Source organism: Musa acuminata, chromosome BXJ1-1, assembly GCF_036884655.1.
Source record: "Musa acuminata AAA Group cultivar baxijiao chromosome BXJ1-1, Cavendish_Baxijiao_AAA, whole genome shotgun sequence".
Classification (NCBI taxonomy): domain Eukaryota; kingdom Viridiplantae; phylum Streptophyta; class Magnoliopsida; order Zingiberales; family Musaceae; genus Musa; species Musa acuminata.
In genome coordinates, this window is record NC_088327.1 from 39,529,735 (window position 1) to 39,555,636 (window position 25,902).

Consider the following 25,902-nt stretch of genomic DNA (forward strand, 5'->3'; position numbering starts at 1 on the left):
TCAAGTCTAAGGACTAGATACACAATTTAGACTACGGAATCATTATTTGACGATAAGGTATCATTAACCATTCAACATTCTGTAAGCGAATCATTTAGTAAACTAAGCACTTGCACTATACTCCTAGTGTTCTCACACAAACAACTATGAGACCAATTATCTCCATTGTATGGATAAGTATATAATATATCAGTTTATTCGATTAGATGTCCGTAATCTATGACCATAAATATTTAAAATTTATGTTTAAAGATAAATTGATCTAATTAATTATTATGATCTCTTCGTAATCTAATTCTCATTGCATAGTTTCATAAATATCATAATATATTTATTATATGATATAAAGTAAAAAATATCATAACTAAAAGTAACTATAAGAGATTAAGCAGCAAATTAATTGTGGGCTACATATTGTACATCAAATCATTATCAATATATTTTCTTATATAAGTAGAACCCTTAACACTTGTTCCCACAAGCTAATTGGCCTCGGGAGAGTTCACCAGAGTTTTTTCTTTTAGAAATCAGATTTTTATTCTCCCTTGTTTATGATGTAATTAGCTAAATTAATAAATAAATATTTACTTTTTCAAAAAAAATAATTGCAACAAGAAATTGTTTACATTGTCTTCTTGAGGACTTGATGGACTCCTCATGGCTATTGTTGAGCATTGCAAACATCCTGAGCTTCCTTGAGTCACACAAGGCATGTCAGAATTTTAATACCTCATCTCCTTCGAATGTGTTTACATGCCATGCATTTAGTATTCATTATCGTCAAGAATTTTTATCCTAATATGTGCAATGTTGTCTCTTTTATAATCCTTGTTGTACGTATCCTATCGATGATAATGTAATAATCTAATTATACTTAAAATATCAAATTATTCTATTGTAAAAATTAACTTGCTACCATCAATTAAGGGTAAAAAACTTGATATCAGTAGTATTCTGACAAATCCATTATACATATTCAAAGTTTCGTAATGAAATATTTGCTCCTATAAAATTTTAATATAATGTATATGTTTACCGTCCCTCCGAACAGGTGGATGAGTGAATTCTATAATTTTAGGGTTTCATCGAATATAGGAAACAATTTGGGCTAACATGATGGATATTAGTGTAATTTTTGAAATGTATTGATTAGATTGGATAAAGTCTTGATAGATCAGTATATGGATAGATTGGATAAAGTCTTGATAGATCAAATCTCATTTTCTGACGTTTATGTTAACAAGAATAAATAAGAATTATGGATATTAAATTATACTTAAATGTAGAGGATGATACAAAAATCCCGAAAACCCTTGCCGGCCTGCGCTGTTCTCTTCTCCTGGCTTATGTAAGCACCGCCTCATCCTACATCCGTATCCAGTGTGAGCCCGGGATACCAAAAGGCAACTTCCGATTGGTTGTTTTTGTGTGGGTCCAACAAAGAGAGTTATGAGGACCTTTCTGGTAGCGCATTCTTTCGTGCGTGGTGACTGGGACGGGACACAGGTGACACACCCCTTCCCCACTCACCCACTTAAAAATGCTCCGACCGGCCGGCCATTCCCATGGCTTCTCCTCGCCCGCTACCCCGAGTCCGTCCCCTCTGCGCTCTCTTCCTCTCTCTTCTCTTTCTCGTTTTCCTCCTCCCATGGGCGGCCGGCTCTTCTCCGCTGGAGTCATCCCACCTATATCGAGTCCTCCACGTCCAAGAACGGGAGCGCTTACCGCCCGCCGTCCAGGTGGCCGCCGCCCGTGGCCTTCTCGCCCGCCTCCTCCCATTCCACGTTTCCAGCTTCGAACTCGAGATCGTTTCCAAGGTCGGCAAGTTATTGATAATGTCTCTTACTAAGACAGACGATCAAATAATATGAATACGTAGAATTTATTTCCTAAACTTGTTGCAGGACTACGCGTTTCTGCAATTCTTGAAAGGTTTGTGTTGAATCGAGGCTTTATGGGTTTGATTCTTGATGTGCTCTGTATGTGCTAGATCGTTGGTTCTTGGATTTCTTTAGGAGGGTTAAATTATCTGGTTTCTCCTGAATTGGTTTCCTTCTTCGTCCGTTTCCCCGAGTCTTGGGTTCCTTCCTCTCTCTCTTGTCTTTCTCCTAGGCCTCGTCGCATGGACGAATGGCTCTTCTCCGCTGGAGTCCTCCAATCTATATAGAGTCTTGTCGACATCCAAGAACGGAGGCCCTCGCCGCCGTCATCCAGGTGGCCGCCGCCCGTGGCCTCCTCGCCCGCCTCCCCCTTTTTCACGTTTCCAACTTCGAGTTTGAGATGGTTTCCAAGGTCGCCGACGTCTTTATTGCTAATTTCTCTTACCTTAGACAGACGATCAAATAATATGATTCCGTAGAATTTATTGCCCAAACTTGTTATAGGACTACGCGGTTCTGCATTTCTTGAAAGGTTTCTGCTGAATTGGGCTTTTATGGATTTGATTCTTGATGTGCTCTAGTGTGCTAGACCGTTGGTTCTTGGATTACTTTAGGAGAGTTGAATTACCTGAATCTTAAAAGGAGGAAAAAATTGACAAGTGGAAGTATTGGCATCATTGTATAGAGGATCATGGTATGTTATTCAATAAATTCTTGCATTTCCATGCACTTTGGCAACATCTTCCACATTCAAACATGTACAGAAAATTATTCAAATGTTTGACCACCTTGCTTATTTGCCACTTATTGTTAAGGGTGGATTACAGGCAGGAATTTGTATCAACAGTTGATCTCCTGTGTAAGAATAGTAACTAGTGGCTACATAGTATCTAACAGTGACACTTCTGAATATTACAGTGGATTCAGTTAATAGTTAGATTACTTGGAAGCAAGAATGATGTAGGTCATGTAGCACAATTGTTTGTGTCTACAAGGAAAATTCTATGCATCAGTTTAGAACCTGATGACTGTTGATCATTTTAGTTTAGAACCTGATGACTGTTGATCATTTTAGTTTTCGTGATTGACATTAGGATGCATTAACATTTTCCAAGAACTAATTGCAAATAACAGAAAATAATTGCAAATAACATAACTGAAGCTGTTGGATTGTTTCCAAGAACTCTCAGGAACCATTTTTGGTAAGTGCAGAGTCGTTCTTATGATGAACTAAGTAATACATCTAAAATCAACCAACACTATATTGTGTTAAATTGAAAATTTGGACTAGCGACAAGATAGACTGATCAATGAAGCAGCAAATGGTATAGATGCATGAAGAACAAAACAAGCCATCGTCTCATCGAAACATCTGAGAATGCAAAATCTAGGACAGATAATGTGCAGATAACCTGAAAAATTCAGGACTCAGTTCGAAGGTTAAATCGGCTCTAGCATCAAGGTCATAAAGACAAAAATTAGAAGGATAGAGATTTAAGTAACTGTTGTATATGGTTGGGTTATTTTGGTGCTTAGGTCTTCAAATATTCTTTTAGTAATTGATGAGGAACTTTGTTATTTCAAGTGGATGTAGCTACCATGACCTCGTTGATGCAATTGGAAGAAATAGAAAATTAGTAGCAAATGGTCATATCGAAAAACAATCTTGTTGATGTTAAAGTGCTACTGTTAACTTAATTAAAGGAGTCTACAAGTTAGTAAATATTTTGTGGAGAAAAGCAAAAAAGACAATTGTTCAATTTCCATAAGGGAATTGATTTATAGGAGGTTTTTCAGCAAGATACAAAGGACTGGCTTTTGGCTGATAATTAAATTGGATCTGCACTCTTCATTAGTGTATTTTACTAACTCCTTCGTGATTAGACTATATTAAAAGATCTAACATTTTCTGATGTGTCATGGACAATTGAATCTTGCTAATACTCAATGATTATGCCTTTTAAGTGTTCTGCAAACTCATTTATCTTTAGAAAGAAAATTGGGATATGGGTAAGGGAACTTAACATGTGTAACAAGTTCAAGTAGTTAATTCATGTTTAATATATTCTATTCAGTAATAGGTTCAAACAAGTATAAAAACTTTTGCTAGATGAAGGCGAATATAATATCCAATAGAGATACGTGGTAGATGAATACTTGAAATTTTAGAACGTTTAGTTGCATCTATTTGTTGATTGGAGTATTGTGTCAATCCTCTTTCAAAGTTTTATATTAATCAAGATATCTTTTGTATCTATATGATTGTAGTAATTGTCAACATCCAGATCATTTAAATGTTCAATTTTTTCATCACTGTATTCTCTGCTAAGTGGATAACACTTCACTGGACTTATTTTTAAGGAAACATGTGGTGGAGCAGCATGCTTCATTATTAGCAACCATCCATCATTAAGTACAAAAGGATTCCCAGAAATACTGTAAGTACCATTAATTGTTTTTCATATTTATATTGATTCATTCTTTTGTTCATTGATGGTATAGGTTGGTGATTTTGTAAATTGAAGATTAAAGTGCTTATTTTCTTTGTTCTTTTATCAGATTGAACTTCACTGACAAAATATAGAAAAATCCATGAAGACTATGGTCCTCAATGAAATTGCTAAAGTATAAGATTAGTAAAACAAGGCTAGATTGGTAATATTGTTAATTGGCTACTACATTATTGTTTTGTTCTTCCTCAGAAGATGTATGATGGCAACCTCCTTATTTTTGATGGATGCTAATTTTTACTACATTATTATTTTGTTTTTCCTCATAAGATGTGGGAGGGTGACCTTCTTATTCTTGTTGAATGCTAATTTGGTACCAAGTCATCAACCAGGGTGAATAAGTTGGGAGCCAAATTACTTAAATGTAGCTTGGTTGTGTTTTCTGTATGTTCTGTCATTTGTTGTGTTGGATACAGTATGCAGAGGTATTCTTTTGTACTTTGACATTTTTTATTCATTTGGTAAAGATGAAAGGGAGCTTGATTCTTCTATATCTGATTGGTTTTACTTACTGCTTTCCTTGGTCGATGCTGAAAATCCATCTAGTTGGCTTTCTTTCTTCCTTCTAATGGTTCTGTTTGTTAGATTGTGTCCATCAAGATATTGTGTGGGACAACATCTAGATGTCTTGGCCAATAAATTTGTTTCTAATTTATGGAACTACTTTCCATCAAGATTTATGGATATCAGAATTTTGGTACAGAATTATGCTACTATAAGTTTTTGTATATGGTTTTTCATTTTTTTTCTGTTAGTGAAATATGAAAGTATTTAAAAAATACTTCAGATGCTTATCCTGTAATTGTGCCTCCTGGTTTGTGTTCCAATGTTGAAATACTCTGTCAATGTTTTAACAGAATCCAGGGGACAAGTGGTGTTGAACTTTCTGCTGGTCTCTATTGGTACTTAAAACACTGGTGTCTGATACACATATCTTGGGAGAAGACCGGTGGTCTACAGTTGTCATCTGTACCAAAAGTGGGCTCCCTTCCGCATGTTCCTTCGGCTGGTATTTTGGTACAAAGACCTGTTCCGTTGAGTTACTACCAGAATGCTGTTACATCCAGTTGTAAGTTACTTTATTATTTATTTTTTAAGTTGATTTGGCGCTCAATAGCCCCTTTAGTTTGGTCTAGAACAGTGATTTAAAAAGCGCTAGGCGCCAAAAGGCGTCAAGGTCCACAAACGCCCGAGGTGCTAGGCGCTCGCCCAGGCGCTCGCCCGAGCGAAGCAATGCGCTAAATTATAAAAATATATAATATAATTATTTAAAATTATCTAAATTATAAAAATATATAATATAATTATAACAATAATTTCAAATAAATAAAAATTAACAACATTAAAATCAAAATAATATATTATTAATCTATTAACAGAAAATTAATCATTTCAAAATTCAAATAAACTTAATATTAAGAGTATACTGAGCCTGATGGAGAAACGAGGAAGCAGCGGCGAGCGGCGGCGGCAGCGGCAGCGGGAAAGGGAAAGAGAGCGGAAGGCGCGAGCAGTGGGAGGCCTCAAGGGAGGCGCGAGCAGCGGGAAGGCTCGCGGGAGGGCTCGCAGGAGGCGAGAGGGCTCGCGGGAGGCGCGAGCAGCGGGAGGGCTCGCGGCGTGAGCAGCGGGAGGGCTCTAGGGAGGTGCGAGCAGCGGGAAGGCTCGCGGGAGGGCTCGCAGGAGACACGAGCAGCGAGAGGGCTCGCGGGAGGCGCGAGCAGCGGGAGGGCTCGCAGGAGGCGCGAGCAGCGGGAAGGCTCGCGGGAGGCGCGAGCAGCGACAGCGGCGAGCAGCGGCAGCGAGCGACGAGATCGCGATCGGGATCGAGAGCGGCAGCGGCAGCAGGTTAGTGTTGGGTTAGGGTTGGGGTTGGGGTTATATCGGTTTAGTTGGTTCGATTGAACCAACTAACAACCGAACCAGGACCGAACCAGACCTAAAATTCTGGTTCGGTCGCCTTGGTTTACCCAGGCGCTTGCCCGAAGCGCCCAGCGCCTGGGCTCGGGCGAGCGCCCAGGCGGCGCCTGGGACATTAGCGAGGCGCTCGGGCCTCGCCTCGCCTCGCCCGAGCGCCTAGGCGAGCGCCCGAGCGCCTTTTGCAATCACTGGTCTAGAAGTCTATTAATGTGAGACTGAAGTATCTATTTTCATCTTGATAGCTATTATTTGAAATTCACTTTCTAGTTTTTATATTACTTAAAAGCTACACATAAAGTTGAAACGAGTTTAATCTAGTCTGAAAATCCAAGAAACCAACTTTGATCATGTGTATGTATGAGAGCTAGCATAATGGACATTTTTTCTTTTAGTTTCGTAAATTTTAGTGAATACTACTACAAATTATTTGAGCATCTTATGTACTTCGGTACATTATTTATCCTCAAAAGAAGGGAAATAAATGGATAGTTTCACTGTTTTTACTATGATAATAATTAAGAAAATGGTTCTTAACATTGCTTAGACACCAACTCAAACTACAGTGCAGCAATGGCACAGCTGCCTGATTGTTATTTGAACAACATAGCTATTAGTTAAAATAAAATATGAAAGATGGAACAAAGAGGTAAAATTAACGTGAATATAACCTCCATGAAGTTCCATTCTTTATACCATTCACTTCAGAGCATATAATGGAGGTTCACATTTAAAAATGAAATAGATTTTTTTGTTTGATTTTTTTGGATTAAATTTGCTGAACTGAGTGCTAATTTGCTCCACTTTCTGCTTTATACATGGTTGCTTGTCACCATCTATAAGCATATCAGACTCCATAATTTGTTATAATCTGGCCTCATGATATTTGTGCTTTCTATATGTTTCTAACTGAAATTTGGATGGGCCAGAAAATGTTTGTACTAGATGTGGATTCAGCAGCTACATAGGTGCAGATGTTACATGTACAATCATGGTGGTTGCCTCCAAGTTCTAACTAACATTTTACAATCATAAAAGTTAAACCGACTGAAACATGTGCTAAGAGATAGTCAATCTGTTAGAATGTCATAGTCCTTAAGTCCATCTAGGTCAATTAGCTATTTTTAGTGATTACATTATCTAGAATGTTTCTTCATTATGCATCTAGTAAAAAATTGTTTCGCAAAAGAAATGAGGATATGTTTAATAAATCATTAATTTCATGAATAGATTTCTCTCCACTATTAGTTGGGCAGCAGGAAGTGACATTTTCCAAGAATGGCAAGTTTGAGCCATTTGATTTATAGTCATTTCAGTGTCTTTGGACCATGGAGAGTCATCATCTGTTGTATGCTTAAACTCATCTAAAATATATAGTCAGTTACCATGACATATGTTTGTTGCCATTTAGTTCCATTGCTGGTGACCTCTTGACTGCTGACTACCTGGTTATTGACCCCTCCAGCAACTAGCTACCAAGTTGTCGGTCATCAATAAATAACTATCCATAACTGTTTGGCCATCAACACGTTGTTAGATCAGTGTTGTCAATCCATTTAAATTGTCAGTTAACTTTTTTTAATGCAAATGGTGCAATTTACTTTAAACACTGAATTCTGTCATATAACAACAAGTTCAATTAGTTTATGGTTATATTTTGTAAATGCTTTCACTTCTCCAGCACTTCCTTGGTGCATTGAATGTGTGTGCATGGTGCATTTTAACTGACACATTGCATGAGCTTTTTACTACTTTGCGCTGCCCTTGTACTCGTTTTACATAATGTTGGCATGCCCTTGTGCTAATATTTGTCCATGATGGTAACATTCTAGTGTGAGTTTGTGTTGCTTGTACTTTCGATCCTTGATTTTGCTAGAACCTTTACGGTGTTTGGATAAATTGGCTAAGATATTGATGCATAGTTTATGATGTGAAATGCCAGCCGTTGGAACTGCCTCGGGTGGCATTCTAGGGGATGACACCCCAGTTGTATGCTATTTATATTTGTTTCTTCCGTGTTGTGAACTTTGTTTTTTACTGTGTTAAGATTCATATGCATGGTGGAGTTGGGAAAGATGGGAGAAGGAAATTGATTGGATGGTTCTCCAAGGGGTCAACTTACCACTTGCTTTCAATGGGCAAGAAGCCATTTGGCAGAAAGTTTTTGAGGTACAATACTTTTCATTTTCTTCTATCAGTGTCCTTTGCTATTAGTTTGTCAAGGTATAATACCTCAATATATGTACCTTTTCTATCAAACATAGAGCAACAAATGATGTTTTGCCTGGACTGGTATGTACATAACAGTCCTGGTGTGTGAACCAGTATGTGGACTGCCCCCGTTTTGGACCAGTTCAACCTGCCCATATAAAATGTAAAAAATATGTTTGCACCTTTGCCCTAATTGTGCACGTCATGACCTCGTACACTGTTGCTTTGCACCACCTTTGCCCTAATCGCATCTCAATCACAAAGGATACATCATGTGATGTCGCCACTCACCATCTCTGCGCACAGCCACCAAGCACATACACCTCTTCTCCTCTTCCTCCACTGCCTCCTTTTCTTCCTTCCTTTACTGTGCCTTCTCCTTCATCTTCACTCATACATACTAGTGTACTGGTACCGACCGGTATAGGTCTGGCTAGGGAATGATATGCATCCAGTATGCACTAGATGACGATCCTTTTTATATAGTTTGAGATGTTAGTTCCTTACGGATGCAACTTTGCATGCTGCTTTTTTGTACAAAACAATATTTTACTTCTCATCCTTATACCATAATTTTTAGCTCTCTCATCAGTCCATTGACCATTCAAGACTCTACCAACAATAGGTCAACTATGGAATACAACTCACAATGAGGAGGTTCCTTTGGTGATTTGACAGTATTTGATACTGGCTGTCAATCTAATGTCAATACCCTGAAGCAAGGTTTTAAATACCGGTCCGTACCGACGTATTGAGCTCCGCTCGGTACGACACGTACCGGTATGTACCGTCGGTACAGTGTATACCGATGGTACATCCTAAAACCTTAAAAATACCTGGTATTGGTCTGTACGCCTCGGTACCGGCCTGTCACGGACAAAACTGTAAACAGGGTTTTTAATGTAAGCTTATGTATGTCCGTGTCTTTTGGCTTGTTCATGCGTTGCACAACATGCAGAGGAACAGTCAAAGGCTTAACAATCCCATTTTAGTTGAGTTTGGTGGCTGTTTTAGGCTTGTAAATAAATGTTGTATCATGTGGACACTTGTGAGAGATATTCGGTATGTAGTGGACCATTTTGGATCCTTTGTTGTGCGACCGTTTAGAGCTTATAAAGTCTGTTTGTAATTTGCATTGGCTATGAAGTGTTTTTCGAAATGTTTGCTTGTGGATCCCGAGTGAGGCATTTTCTTTGACTCATTTTCTCTTTTATAGGTCCTAAGGGACCATGAGAGGTTTCGGGGAGGTTGACTTTTGCGGATGGACACACAACGATGCTGCACGACTTTGACAAAACCAGCTAAGTCCATGACAGATGGTATCAGAGCGGGACAAGCACTCATAGAAACACTTGGTATGCAAACGTGGGGGTCAATGCAGCCCACACGCGCGATCGTTTAGGGGAAAGCGGGCATGGAAATGTAGGGAAAATGAGTCGCTCAGAGGAGCGGACATCTGAGATTGACATTCAGAGGAATGACCAACCCTTCGCGCAAGAGGCATTACGAGGATAAGCAAGTTGGGAAGAATGTGTAGCGCACAAAGGCTGAGATGGTTGAGTTTGAGCTACGACTCAATGTTGGCAACCATACTTGATGGTGATTAAGGCAAGCGAGGCACTTGGTAAAGGATGAGACTATGTAAGGTGGAATGGGTTGTTCAGTGACCGAAAGAGTTGTGCAAAGCTCGAAAAATTCGATACTCATTTTAAGGCTTGTATGCGAACGATGGAGTGTTCGTAGCCATCCTAATGTGACCGAAACTCGGCGCTATGGAGCATTGAAACTTTCTCTTCAGCATGAGAATGATACGTCTGTAGGAGGCTAAAGTGTGCAGCCAGTTCAGCATATTGCTAGGCCTTGAGGGGTGCAACGGGGATTGTATTGACGTGGAGTCGCAATCTAGCAAGTGCATTTGCGGGAGGTAGAACAATGCACAATTTGTTCAACAAGGTGGAGTAGTCCAAGGGGATGGTGGTCTCCGAAACTTTCAAAGAGAAGGAAGCGAAAAGAGAAGTTGCTCCAACGGGAGAGATATTTAGGAGGGATAAGTCCCGGCTCTACAAAGGGAGAACCATGTGTAACGGACCGGACATGTTGAGGAGTACCTCAAAAACAACTTCACAAAGCTCAACGGACCAAGCAAGCGACGAGGAGTCGTTGCATGATCTCGCTTGAAATAATGCATTGGGGAGATGCTTGCGAGATCAAGTGGGGGAGCAATCCAAGGCAACGCAAATGAAGGCACACTTGGAGTCGATATGGAGATCAGACTCAATGGAGGGTTGGCTCGTAGAATGGTGGGCGTGAGGACTATCATCAACTCAATGCAAATCGAGGAACGGAGCAACTTGGGTGTAGCTTGGCGAAGTACCTAAGCCACATGAAGGGAGCCGACATAGAAGATGAAATATGGAGCGAAGGCACAGAGCTTTCTTTGGATAGAGGACATGAACTCTTGCAGAGGCAAGGGCGGGATTATGTCGTTCCATGGATCCCTCATTCTGATGGAGCGGGCTCATCCTGCATGGTGCCAAAGACGAAGGGAGTTTTGAGGCACATACACCTTACCTCAGAGAAGCATTTGATGGAGGCGACTCAACTTGCAAATACGAAGTTGGGTTCAAAAGGCCTTAGCACGGGGCAAGAGGATGCGGTGTACAGTGGAGATTGTGCTAGTAGGGGCAGAGGCCCAGGATCCAAACAATAGTGCACCAATTTTAGCGAAGTCGGTGGACTTCGGAAGCTACTAGGCGACGGACTGTCATAGAGCTGTGCTTCGTCTAGGTGTGACTCGAGAGCGGTGGACGAAGGTTGATTGCCAAATGAGCGAACACAATCGAAGGTGGAAAAAGCTTTGCGATGTGTTGGCAAAGGCCACACATGGAGGGATCACAATTCGAGTTCTTCCCACAAGGATCAGAATGCAATGGAGATGTCACCGGGAGGCGACATGGTGCAGCGGATCGTGGTGGAATAGTTCGTGGCAATGCGATACACACGATATAATCCCGTGAGAGACTATCTCATATGGAGGTATGATCGGGAGCTATTGGGAGCTCCACTTCGGTGAACAACACGATGACAAGAAGGGCTATGGATTCAAGGAGTGAAGGCCATGGTACCGTAGAGGCGGGTCTTCCGTGCGTGTATCGAATTTTATATCGGATGAAAGCCTTGGTCATTAGCATATGGGGCTGTGTACTACCGAGAGAAAAGTTCGAATGTAAGTACCAGTGAGTCCCATGGGAGGGACTTGATCATGCAGAGGTATGATCGGAGCGGTTGGAGAGTTGGACTGCTCTAGAGCTCATATTCGCTTAAGGGAGCCCGGCAAGTTAGAGGACAAGGCTGAGTAAGCGAATATTGCTATCAAGGAAGCTAAGGAAAATAGAATCGGTGCGAACCCTGCAACATGATGGCAGAGGCCATGAATGAGAGTTGTAGTCTGTCTTTCCATCGACCAAGGGGAACTACTTGGAGAACACAGAGGTGTTGAAGCAAGGGGTCGAAAGGGGCGAGGAAGCGACGACGAGTTCAAAGAGACTTAGCTACCTAAAACCAAGTATCAGTTAGAATGAAGGTGAACTCGGAGGAATGCCACAGAGGTAGATCTATCGATCGTGAAGAAAGAGATGTAGATGTAAGGCGACGGATAGTAGGGCCATGGGCATGACAGCGCCATGGTACCGTAGCAGCTGGACTTCCGTGAAGTTCTCGATCTCTTGCTCTCATGGAGGGAGAGCGTATGGTCGTGAAAGGGGCCGAGGAGGTGGAGCATGCGGAGGCAAACTCCAAGTACCAAGATAAGGTTGAAGGGCAAAGGCCAAGGAACTTTGTAAGACCGGTGTCAACGAGCTTCTCATCAAGATAGCTGAAAGTGGAGGACTTCGGGTCGATACAAGAGTAGACGACCAAGGAACGAAGCAGGCAGTACACGGTGCTGTACCTTTGCTACTCAGTGGAGTAGGCGACTGTTGATGGAGAAGACGGTACAATCCCAGAGGCGACCAATACTATTAAAGACTTACTCCAAGTTGGGGTGTAAACTTCCAGCATTCCAGAAGTTCGATGGCATTGAGAAGGTGAATCATAGTAACTAACTCAACGCAAGGAGTGCAAACACTTCAAGTGCTTCAGAAGTGTGAGCAAAGAGCAGGTGAAGGTCAGTAACCAGCTCGATGCATGGAGTACAACCCTTGAGGAGCCGGGCGAAGTCAAATAACCTTTGCCTTCTCAACTCTTAAGAGAATGGCCGAAACCGAGTACCCCAATTCTCTTAGCTATCGAGCAGAGGAGCTCTGCATATGTTCAAAGCCCCTTCGAAGAAACAAAATGGAAGACAATAGTTGTCAAATCCTCACCAATAGTGATCAGTGCTACTGAGAGTAGATTATCCGTTTCATTTCCCAAGAGAGTGCCAATCGAAAGCAGAAGTGATGCGAACCTACTTGGAAGTGACAACTAAGTGAAAGAAGAGTCGATGGGCAAAATTTGTAGAGGAAGGACCCGAAAACTTTAAAAGTTTGCGAGGCGATGCTCGTTAAAGCTTCAACAAGCATCCACCCAGTTTAACCAACATGAGGCATTTGAGAGACTGAAGCATAGTAAGGATGGTCTTTTCCTTCATATGAAGGATCCGCAAGAACCAACAGGGATCGACACAACTCAGCCAACCACACACTAGAGTTAGAGTCATTGGTGAGTTGAAGCAGCATGGCGGATCAAAAGTTCGACTACTTAACAACAGCAGCGGAGAGCAGCTGGGAGCCAAGAGATGCATTGCTGTTGGAGCAGAAAATTAAAGACTCAGTAAAGGCAAGGAGTTGTACTGTGTTAGGACTCTAGCTAGGAGAGTCCTAATTGAGAGGGACATTCATGTAAAACCTACCTAAGCCGACCCCTATTAAAGAGGTGAAGAGGCCGGCTAGGGTTAGGAGGTTGTTTCTTAGAGAAGAATTAGGAGTTGTAAAGGAATAAGAGTTTTGAGTAGAAGTCCTATTAGGAATTGGTTAGAAGTAGGAGTCTTGAGTAGGAGTCCTATTAGGAGTTAGGGTTTAAAAACCCTATAAATAGCCATGTATTCCTCATCTTTTGATAAGCAATAGATGAACCTTTTCTGCAGCCTTTGAGCAGCAACTTGGAGGGAGGAACCCGTATAGAGTTCCAAGGAGGTCGATCCCCTAAAGAGATCAATCCCAAGTTTAGAATCTGCAAGGGTTCTAACATAGTGTCGGCAAAGGCTTCGACGAGGACGTCGAAGGAATAAGTGGGGGAGAATGTCACGGACAAAACTGTAAACAAGACTTTTAATGTAATGCTTATGTATGTCCGTGTCTTTTGGTTTGTTCATGCGTTGCACAATATGTAGAGGGACAATCGAAGGCTTAACAGCCCCATTTTAGTTAGGTTTGGTAGTCGTTTTAGGCTTGTAAATAAAGGTTGTGTAATGTGGACACTTATGAGAGATGTTCGGTCTGTAGTGGACTATTTTGGATCCTTTATTGTGGGACCGTTCAGAGCTTGTAAAGTCTGTTTGTAATTTGCATTAATTATGAAGTGTTTTCCGAAATGTTTGCTTGTGGATCCCGAGTGAGGCGTTTTCTTTAACCCGTTTTCTCTTTTGTAGGTCCTAAGGGACCATGGGAGGTTTCGGGGAGACTGACCTTTGCGGACGGACACGCAACGGTGCCGCACGACTTAGGCAAAACCAGCTAAGTCCGTGACAGGTCGGTATGCCTCGGTACCGATCAAAACATTGGTACCGCCCGGTAGAGGGTGGTCTGCATACCGATATCTTCTTGGACCGGTATATACCGCCTGTATCGGGCGGTACATATTGAAATTGAGAACCCTGCTCTGAAGTTAGTTTTCCCATTCTACCTATAATACTTCTAGGAAAGAGATTTTCCCTGAAACCTAATAAGCTAGTTAGCATGAAAAAGTAATTATCACACTGATTGTCATTTATCAATTCTTTTCTTGTGCGATCACTGAGCAAGAAGCTGAAACTCTAGATATTAGAGTCTAGAAGTTTACATAGGGAGCAGTTTTGACAAAATAGTGAACAGAAAATCCCTGAATGTGAACCTCTTGTTGTTTTAATAATTATATGCTTGGTGATCTTACTACATGGTATATAGGCAACTCCCTTATAATTTCACAAGCTTCATATGGTTTAATACTTAAAAAAAAAATAAAAACTTCATTGCAAATAATTTCTCCTTATGATATTCAGCTTGACATGGATAGGATGATATCAATTATTCTTTAATCTCTTCATGTGCTTTTTATTTTGTTATTTTGCTACTTGGTTATTGATGACATGTGATCACCTCTAATCATTTAACCACAAAAGGATACATTTACAATTTATGTTACCATGAATTCCATTAGATGATATTACCTACTTAAGTTTTGTACGAGTTCTTTGTTGTTTGTCTGCATAGTGATTATCAAGATTTGTCACATTGCTCTAGCAGGTAATTGGAATTATTATTAATTTTTAAACAGTCTTCCTACTATTTTTTAGAGGTATAATATCAGCCGTAGAGATCTGGATGATTTTTTCGGGGGGCCTGCATTTCTTTCATGGTCACGTATGGGAAACTTGCATGGGTGAGTTTACTATTTTGTTTAATTTTAGTTTCAGTACATAGTAGAAACGGATTATATACATGGTTTTGATTGGTAATCAAATGTTGTGCAAAATTTATAAGCTTGACCACATACTAATTTAAATTCCTTTATTCTGTATTCTTTTGCTGTGCTTGATACTAGATGGGGTGGACCCTTGCCTCAAAGTTGGCTTGATGATCAACTTGTTCTTCAGAAGAAAATTCTTGCTAGGATGTACTCGTTTGGAATGACTCCGGGTATTTTTAGAAGAAGATTTAAATTCAATCCTCTATATTTGTAGGCATCCTTAAGATCATAATCTGGCATGATAAATAGATACATTTTGAATCTTAGTAAGTTCTCTTAATATAATATTTTAGGTTGGTAACGTCCTTAAGATCACAATCTTGCACAATTAACGGATACATTTTGATTCTAAAAAGTTATATATCTATTTATTGAGAAAAAATTGTTTGCATCACATCTTCGATTATTTTTCATTGTAATGTGAAGTTTATATGTTTAGATTACTTTGTGGTTGATGCTTGTAAATAGCTAAGGTTTTATAACATATTGCGTGATACATGTGACAGACTGCATTAGTTGAGGTTTGGAAACTGAGTGTATGCCCTTCTCTCATATACACGAGGCTGTTTCTCATGACTGTTCAATAACTCTTAACATTGGAATAAATGAGATTAATGTCATGCCCTGCTGCAACTTTACTCACAAAGCCAAGCTGTATTGGACAGGTTAATGTCCATATAATTTTATACAAACAAGTAAACAAATAAAAAATTTATTTATTTTCATTTATTGTCTCAAAATATTTGAGGATAACACTTAATTTGAGTTCAAAACCAATCATATGAACTAAACAAAGTACTATTGTATGACATAAATTCTATTGTATCCTGTCTCAGTTAATTTTACTAAGTCTGTAGCAGAATGAAATGGTATTATAAACAACATAATTAGCATAGTAATTTGGTACGGAATGTACCAATTGCAAAATTACATAAAGACAAGGGGAATAGATTTGAAGGTATATTTTGAGAATTGCGACAACAAATATAACGTTGTTTTCACTTGTTCATATTACTTATGCCTTCTTACATGCTAGTGGGATTGGCAACATAAGTTGATTACTGGAGTCATCAATGGTGTAATGTTGACACCCAGGAATGAACAACAATAAGACAAGGGAAGAGGACATAATTCAAACTCTCTATTTGGTTAACACAAAGTGCTATAGGAACAATCCTTAAATTGGTTTTTTACTAACTAAGGATTGGTTATTGGAAATAACTAGTAATAATGGATATAATAAAATCGTGACTATCTTGATGGTGTTGAGATGTGCCTTGGTGAATGGATATTTAAATTATACAAATATATTAATGATTCAATGGTTCAATGATGATATTGCCACTACTGACTATTTTAACAGAATAGTTAGTGACTAAATTCTAATATTTATTTAATAAGTAATTTGTTTATGATATAGAGTTTATTGATTTGTCTTATCTTAATTTTGTTAATTTTTATAAGAAGATTAGGAAGAAATTTAAAATTTACATTATATTAAATGATGTTCAAGATACTTACACATAGAGTCGAACCGGAGATCCATCAATTGTGCAACAATGCACTAACCATTAGGATGTCAAATCGGAGATCTATCAATTGTGCAATAACGCACTAACCATTAGGATGTCTCAATAGAGCCTCTTGGTCTGAGCTCATGAAGAAAACAAGTCAGTGTGTTGATAACTTTCAATAAAATAATTTGTGCTTTGGACAATCTTTTTCATTTGAAATATCAGGTAAATTTGCATTTGATCACTATTTGATTCAGGTTTTAGAAATCCTCTTATGTGCTAGTGATGGGCTGAAGCAACCTCAAGAATTTTGGCTAGTACTATTACATATTTATATGAAAATGAAGGCCAAACAAGCCTTTATGTTTGGATACCATCTTGATTTAAGCTGTACAACTTTTTTCTTTCTACCATTCCTTCTTTATCCTTTTGCCTAATAGTAAAGCATTGGTGAGCATGGTTTGATGTACTGCCTAAAAGCGTACTAAATGAGCGGTACATATTGCTGATTTGTACGTGGACCAACCATTTTCGGATGGTACAAGATGAGCATTGGTGAGATGGTTTGACATACCAGCTGAAAGGGTACAAGATGAGTGGTATGTATCAGTTCGCCTATTGATTGATACACTGACCAACCATTTTTGGATGGTACACTACAAGGGGGGTGTACCGGATGGTATGCCTCATGTATCACCTGATATGGTCACCATTACTGATCAATACGGATTGGTAACAGTTGGATTTCAATGGTACCAATTAACATTTGGGTTAAATCAGTTCCAATAGTTAGTTCGATCGTTGTGTCACGAACGATCATCGCGCACTTGAAACAACTTCGTTCAACGAACCGTCCGTCGTTTTTGCATACTTGTACAGAGATATGGCAGCCTGTTTTGCCTTGGTTTTGTGTGTTTTTCTTGTAAAAAAATACATGTTCGAACAGGTTGCAGTGTTACAGTGCAACTGCTCACTGCGCCGGGCCAAAAAGCCCCTAAATGGCTCCGTTTTCTGGTGCCGCGGGCTGTTTTCTACAGCCCGCTGCAGCGCTAAAAAACGTTAGCCATCTCAGCACCCTGGAACCCCTCGGGTGGCATAGGGCTGGATGGGGCTTCGATATATTGTCGAGCGTTGAAAAATCTTCATAAGTTCGCACGTTAACTTGACGGGAACTTGCTTTCGCGCTCGGCACCCGGTGAACAGTTGTTTGTGGACTTGCAACTGTTCGTTCTACCTTCTAAAGTCCTTGTTTTCTCCTTCCTCTCTTTTCTCTCTTGCACTCAAGGTGCTTGCTGAATTGCTTGTAAAGCTTCCCTCTTCGCGAGACGCCGGGACTTGTCCGTCGCTCATTTTCAATCTAATCAACTTTCTGTTTTACAGGTCCTTCGGGACTTGTACGAGGTTGCAACTAGGCTGAACCTTTGTGGACGCATGTGTCGTGAGGGCGCCTCATGACTTAGGCAATCCCAGCTAAGTTCGAGAAGTTGGTGCAAGGGTATGTCGCGACTTAGGTAACTCAAGCTAAGTTCGCGACTTGGTCACAAGGGTGCCTCACGACTTAGGCAAGTCCAGCTAAGTCCGTGACATTGTGGTATCAGAGCGGGCAAGCAATTCGAGCAAGCAGCGAAGGAACTTCACAATTTCTCCATGACAAAGCATCGTGGCGAATCAAGCAAGACGTGGCAAGCCGGACCCTTGCCTCAAGTAGCCGTAGGTGGGCTGTAAGTGCATACTCTCTCTTATGCTGTTGGAGCCGTTCAGGAGGAGCGTGACAACGAACATGATGAGCGAGAAGTTGGCTACTCTCCGCGAGCGGAGGAGGCGCAATCTGGAGCGCCAACTAGGAAAAAGAGCCATAATGTCACGAACAGTCATCGCGCACTCTCAATAACTTCGTTTAACGAATTGTTCGTCGCCTTTGCATACTTGAACAAAGACATGGCAGCCTGTTTTGTCTTGGTTTTGTGTGTTTTTGCTTGTAAAAATACATGTTCGAACAGGTTGCAGCGCAGAGTGCGATCGCTCACCGTGCTGGGTCAAAAAGCCCCAAAATGGCTCCGTTTTCGCATGCCACAAGCTGTTTTCTGCAGCTCGTTGTAGCGCGCAAAATGTCAGCCATCTTAGCACCCTGGAACCCCCCGGGTGGCATAGGGCTGGATGGGGCTTCGGTATATTGTCGGGCATTGAAAAATCTTCATAAGTTCGCACGTTGACTTGACGGGAACTTGCCTTCGCACTCGGCACCTGGTGAGCAGTTGTTTGTGGACTTGCGACTGTTCGTTCTACCTTCTAAAGTCCTTGGTTTCCTCCTTTCTCTCTTTTCTTCTGTGCACACAAGGTGCTTGCTGAATTGCTTGTAAAGCTTCCCTCTTTACGAGACGTCGGGACTTGTCCGTCGCTCGTTTTCAATCTAATCAACTTTTTGTTTTACAGGTCCTTTGAGACCTGTACGAGGTTGCAACTAGGCTGATCCTTTGCGGATGTATATGTCGCAAGGACGCCTCAAGACTTAGGCAATCCCAGCTAAGTCCGAGAAGTTGCTGCAAGGGTGTGTCGTGACTTATGCAACTCAAGCTAAGTTCGCGTCTTGGCCGCAAGGGTGCCTTACGACTTAGGCAATTCTAGCTAAGTCCGTGACATTGTGGTATCAGAGCAGGCAAGCAATTCGAGCAAGCAGTGAAGGAACTTTGCAATTTCGCCATGGCAAAGCATCGGGGCGAATCAAGCAAGGTGGGGCAAGCCGGACCTTTACCCCAAGCAGTCGCAGGTGGGCTACAAATGCAAACTCGCTCTCATGTCGTTGGAGCCACTTTGGAGGATCGTGGCAGCGAACATGATGAGCGAGAAATTGGCTACTCTCCGCGAGCGGAGGAGGCGCAATCTAGAGCGCCAACCGGGAAGAAGAGTCATAAGGAGAGACTCACAACGGTGGAAACCCTCTTGGATGTTCTTGAAGCGAGCTTGGAGGAACTCTACCAAGGCCAGCGAAGGCTTCTTGGGGTAGAGAGCTCATAAGAAGAAGCTGAATCTTGAATCGACAAGGTTGAGGCCCTAGTCGATCGATTGACGGATGATACTAAAGACTCCATGCAACATTTGTATGAAGTCGTGGCGGATCTCACTTCTAAAGTGACAGCACTCACTAGGGCACTAAATGTGGGAGGGAGAAACACTCGCGTTACACCGCCACAAAATCTAAGGGCACCTGAGCCTCATTGCTATGGAGGTACTAGGGATGCAAAAGAGCTCGAGAATTTCTTCTTTGACATGGAATAGTATTTTCGAGCTACAAGGCCTGATTTTGAAGATACCAAATTTTCAAAAACAACCATGTATCTGAACGAGGATGCAAAACTTTGGTGGCGAACCCGCTAGGAGGAGATCTAACATAGGTCGGTGTCAGGTGGACACATGGGAGGACTTAAAGCAGGAGTTGAGAATTCTGTTTCTATCTGAAAACACAGAGTTCGTCGCAAGGAGGAAACTAAGACAACTCCGTCAAAGTACTTCCATTCGAGACTACGTGAAGTAATTTTCTGCACAAATGCTGGACATACAGGACATGTCTGAAAAGCAAGGTTCGCAATACCGTACCGTACCGGTATTTCGACCTGGGCTAGGTACCGGTACGGTACGGTGTACCGAGCACTGTAGCACTACTAAAGTGCAGTGCTACAGTGTACTGTAGCACTGTAGCACTGTACTGCTACAGTGCACTGTATTGCAATAGTGCACTGTATTGCTACAATGCACTGTACTGCTACAGTGCACTGTACTGCTACAGTGCACTGTACTGCTACAGTGCGAACCGGTACCGGGCGGTCCGTGTACTACTGGCCTGTCGGACCGGTACGTACCGCCCGTACCGGGCGGTACGATTCGGTACGACAGACACTGTTGAAAAGGATAAACTGTTCAGCTTCCTCGATGGTTTGAAGCCTTGGGCTCAACAAGAACTGCATCGAAGGAATGTCACTGATATAATCGGGGCAATTGCTGTCGCAGAAAGGCTCACCGATTTTGTTACCTCTGAGGACCCGGGAAAAAGGAAACAATCTTCAGGAAATCGCCCTTCAAAATATTCTCAAGGGAAAGAGCCCAAGGGCGAACAAAGGAAGAAGAGTACTCACAAAGGGCCAAGCTCAAAAGGCAAGCCCTTGAAGATTGGCGGATGCTTCTTGTGCGGAGGGCCGTACATGGTGAGGGAGTGCCCACAGAAACAGGTACTCAATGCTTTAATAACTTTCATCCATCCCCCCAAATCGGACAAGGGCAAAGTCGTCGCCCTCAGTTCAAGTAGTTCAGAATCTAGTAGCGACGATGAGGAGTCGCAAGGTCCCTGAATGGGAGCAATGCATTTGTTGAATGCATTACGGGGTCAAGTGGGGGTGAACATGAAGTCAAAGCCATTGAAAGCAGGGAATAACGAGCTGATGTATGTGGACATTAAGCTCAATGGCCAAACAACCCGTGCAATGGTGGACATGGGTGCTACCCATAACTTTATTGCTGATCGAGAAGCAAAGCGACTTGGACTGATCTTGGAGAAAAACCTAAGTCGGATGAAGGCGGTGAACTCGAAGGCTAAGCGGATCTCCGGGTTGGCAAAGGGAGTTCCCATTAAGATCGAAACATGGAACGGGAGCACAAACATGATGGTGGTGCCACTGGACGACTTTCAAGTGATTCTTCGGATGGAGTTTATGCACGCAGCAAAGTTAGTGCCAATGCCATTCCTAAACTCTCTATGTATGATGGGAGGTAACGACCCCTGTGTGGTTATCGTCTCTCGGAGAGGAACCAAGGAACCCCACTAGATTTCGGCATTACAACTGAAGAAAGGGGTACGAAAAGGTGAATTAATATTCGTGGCCGCTATGAAGCTAGAGACACTCGACGAGAAGGCTATTCATGAACCTGCTATGGTGGCTAACGTCCTGAAGGAGTTCACAGACGTTATGCCACCTGAGTTGGCGAAGACTCTACCGCCACGCAGAGGTGTGGATCATTATATCGAGTTGGAGCCAGGAGTGAAGCCTCCAGCGAGACCACCCTACCGCATACCCCCTCCAGAGTTGGCAGAGCTCAGAAAGCAGTTAGGTGAACTGCTAAGCGGTGGTCTCATCCGCAATTCTAAAGCACCATTCGGAGCTCCAGTTCTCTTCCAAAAGAAAAAAGATGGGAGCTTTCGACTATGCGTCGATTATTGAGCCCTCAATAAAGTGATGGTGAAGAACAAGTATCCCATCCCACTCATTGCGGACTTTTTCGATCAATTAGGCAAAGCCAAGTATTTCTATAAACTCGACCTCCGATCGGGGTACTGGCAGGTGCGCATTGCTGTAGGCGACAAAGCGAAGACTACCTACGTGACCAGGTATGGAGCGTTTGAGTTCTTGGTGATGCCTTTTGGCTTAACCAACGGTCCGGCCACGTTCTGCACTCTTATGAACCAACTATTCAAAGAGTATTTGGATAAGTTCGTGGTCGTCTACTTGGACGATATCGTCGTCTACAGCCAAACGCTGGCGGAGTATGTCGAGCACCTTCGGATAATTTTCAAGGTTCTTAGGGAAAATACTTTGTTTGTGAAAATGAAGAAGTGCTACTTTGCTCAAACATAGATCTTATTCTTGGGGCATCAAATCGGTGATGGCTCCATTCAAATGGACAAATCGAAGGTGCAAGCTGTTGCGGAATGGTGAACTGTAAAGAAGGTGTCAGATTTAAGATCCATCCTTGGATTCGTTAACTGCTATCGACGCTTCTCAGTGGGGTATGTGAAGCATGCAACTCCATTGACGGAGTTGCTGAAGAAGGAGCAGCCTTGGAGGTGGTCTGATAAATGTGAAGCTGCGTTCCAAGATCTGAAGGCTGCTGTGTTGGAAGAACCGGTGCTCAAATTGCCGGACTATGGGGAGCCCTTCGAAGTCCATACAAATGCTTCAGACTTTGCTATTGGGGGAGTACTCATGCAAGAGGGTCATCTGGTGGCCTATGAGAGCCGTAAGCTCAACGAGACCGAGCAGCGGTATCCGGTGCACGAGAAGGAGATGACAGCGGTGGTCCGCTGTCTATGAGTTTGGCGACACTACCTTCTTGGATCACGATTTGTGCTGAGGACAAACAACATCGCTTTGAGCTATTTCCAAACTCAGAAGAAACTCTCCCTAAAGCAAGCACGATGGTAGGACTTCCTGGTTGAGTTTGATATGGCAATGAAGTACAAGACCGGAAAGGCAAATGTCGTGGTCGATGCATTGAGTCGGAAAGTGGAGGATGTGAATGCCGTACAATTGGAGGGCAGAGGCCAAGCATGTCAGTTGCATTCCAACTTCCTTTCCAGGATCATGGATGGACTGTACAGTGATCCCCAAGCAGTAACCTTGATGCAGCTCATCAAAGAAGGCAAGGCACGACGATTTTAGGTCCAGGAGGGACTCGTTTACAAAAACGGGAATCGGGTTTATGTCCCTCGAGTGGACAATTTGAGGCGTGAGCTCTTAAGGGAGTGTCACGATTCTCTTTGGGCTGGACATCTGGGCATTCACAGAACCTTGGCTCTCGTAGAGAGGGCCTTCTACTGGCCGAAGATGGGGACTGATGTGGAGGAATATGTTTGAACATGCCTCACTTGCCAACAAGACAAGATGGAGTAACGGAAGCCTGTGGGACTTTTGGAGTTGTTGACCGTACCCAAAAGACTGTGGTGTCACGGATTTAGCTGTTTTTACCTAAGTTGTGCGGCACCCTTGCATGTCCGTCCACAAAGGTCAGCCTCCCCGAAGCCTCCCATGGTCCCTTAGGACCTACAAATGAGAAAACGCATTAGAGAAAACGCCTCACTCGGGATCTACAAGCAAACATTTCCGAAAACACTTTATAGACAATGCAAATTATAAATAGACTTTACAAGCTCTAAACAGTTGCACAACAAAGGGTCAAAATGGTCAATTACAGATCGAAAATCTCTCACAAGTGTCCACATGACACAACCTTTATTTACAAGCCTAAAGCGGTCACGAAACCCAACTAAAATGGGACTATTAAACCTTCGACCGTCCCTCTACATGCTGTTCAAAGCATGAATAAACAGAAAAACACGAACATACACAAGTATTACATCAAACATTCTATTTAGAACTTTGTTCGTGACATTCTCTCCCACTTATTCTTTCGACGTCCTCGTCGAAGCCTTTGCCGACACTGCAACTACTCGCCTTTGCTAAGTCTTCAATCTTCTGCTCCAGCTGCAATGTGCCTCTTGGCTCCCAACTGCTCTCCGCTGCTGTTTTTGAGTAGTCGAACCTTTGATCCGCCATATTGCTTCAACTCGCCAATGACTCTAACTCTAGTGTGGGGTTGGTTGAGTTATATTGATCCCTGTTGGTTCTTGCGGATCCTTCAGATGAAGGAAAAGACTGTACTTACTATGCGTCAGTCTCTCAAATGCCTCATGCTGCTTGAACTGGGGGGATGCTTGTTGGAGCTTTAACGAGCATCGCCTCGCAAACTTATGAAGTTTTGGGTCCTTCCTCTACAAAATTTGTCCATTGACTCTTCTTTCACTTAGTTGTCACTTCCAAGTAGGTTCGCATCACTTCTGCTTTCGATTGGTATTTCGTTGGGAAATGAAGCGGACAATCTACTCTCAGTAGCATTGATCACCGTTGGTGAGGATTTGACAACTATTATCTTCCATTATCTTCGAAGGGTCTTTGAACCTGTGCAGAGCTCCTCTGCTGGATAGATAAGAGAATTGGGGTACTCGGTTTCGCCCTTTCTCTTAAGAGTTGAGAAGGCAAAAGTTACTTGACTTCGCCCGCTTCCTCGAGGTTGTACTCAATGCATCTAGCTGGTTACTGGCTTTCGCCTGCTCTTTGCTCACACTTCTGAAGCACTTGAAGTGTTTGCACTCCTTGCGTTGACTTAGTTACTGTGATTCACCTTCTCAATGCCATCGAACTTCTGGAATGCAGGAAGTTTTCACCCCAACTTGGAGTAAGTCTCTAGTAGTTTTAGTTGCCTATGGGATTGTACTGTCTTCTCCATCAACCCGGCCGCCTACTCCACTGAGTAGCAAAGGTACAACACCGCGTACTGCCTGCTTCGTTCCTTGGTCGTGCACTCTTGCATGACCCAAAGTCCTTCACTTTCGGCTATCTTGATGAGAAGCTTGTTGACACCGGTCTTACAAAGTTCCTTGACCTCCGCCCTTCAACCTTGTCTCGGTACTTAGAGTTTGCCTCTGCATGCTCCACCTCTCAGGCCCCTTTCATGACCAAGCGCTCTCCTTCCATGAGAGCAAGGGATTAATGACTTTCATGGAAGTCCTGCCTCTACGGTACCATGGCGCTGCCATGCCCATAGCCCTACTATCCGTTGCCTCGTATCTGCATCCCTTTTCTTCACGATCAGTAGATATGTCTATGTGGCACTCCTCCGAGTCCACCTCCATTCTAACTGATGCTTGATTTTGGGTAGCTAAGTCCCTCTGGACTCGTCGTCGCTTCCTCGCCCCTTTCGACCCTCTGTTTTAACACCTCTGTGTTCTCCAAGCAGCTTCCTTTGGTCGATGGAAAGATAGACTGCAACTCCCATGCATGGCCTCTGCCATCACGTTGTAGGATTTGCACCGATTCTGTTCTCCTTAGCTTCCTTGGTAGCAACGTTCGCTTACTCGACCTTGTCCTCTGACTTGCCGGGCTCCGTTAAGCGAATATGGGCTCTGGAGTAGTCCAGCTCTCCAACTGCTTCGATCATACCTCTGCATTATCAAGTCCCTCCCATGGGACTCACTGGTACTTGCATTAGAACTTTTTCCTTGGTGTAACACAGCCCCCATATGCTGATGACCAAGGCTTTCATCCGATGCAAAATTCGATACACGCACGGAAGATCTGCCTCTGCGGTACCATGACCTTCACTCCTTGAATCCATAGCCCTTCTTGCCGTCGTGTTGTTCACCGAAGTGGAGCTTCCAGTAGCTCCCGATCATACCTCCGTATGATCTAGTCTCTCACGGGACTATGTCGTGTGTATCGCATTGTCACAAACTATTCCACCACGATTCGCTGCACCATGTCGTCTCCTGGTGACCATCTCCATTGCATTCTGATCCTTGTGGGATGAACTCGAATTGTGATCCCTCCATGTGTGGCCTCTGCC

At 42.5% G+C, this 25,902-nt stretch overlaps 1 protein-coding gene across 3 annotated transcripts in view; it reads left to right on the plus strand.

The window, feature by feature from the left end:
• The first annotated feature begins 1,512 nt into the window (after positions 1-1,512).
• LOC135678743 (alpha-N-acetylglucosaminidase-like) overlaps positions 1,513-25,902 on the plus strand; it is a 76,075-nt gene continuing 51,685 nt past the window's right edge. Inside the window, exons 1-6 of one of the 3 annotated variants that reach the window (XM_065191874.1) lie at positions 1,513-1,817; positions 4,242-4,318; positions 5,248-5,459; positions 8,352-8,473; positions 15,048-15,133; positions 15,296-15,390. In XM_065191874.1, the coding sequence (XP_065047946.1) occupies positions 1,566-1,817; positions 4,242-4,318; positions 5,248-5,459; positions 8,352-8,473; positions 15,048-15,133; positions 15,296-15,390 (844 nt within the window). In that variant the 5' untranslated portion in view covers positions 1,513-1,565. Of the gene's footprint in view, positions 1,818-4,241; positions 4,319-5,247; positions 5,460-8,351; positions 8,474-15,047; positions 15,134-15,295; positions 15,391-25,902 lie in introns of those variants that run through there. The other 2 variants (XM_065191881.1, XM_065191882.1) reach the window with 2 other exon arrangements.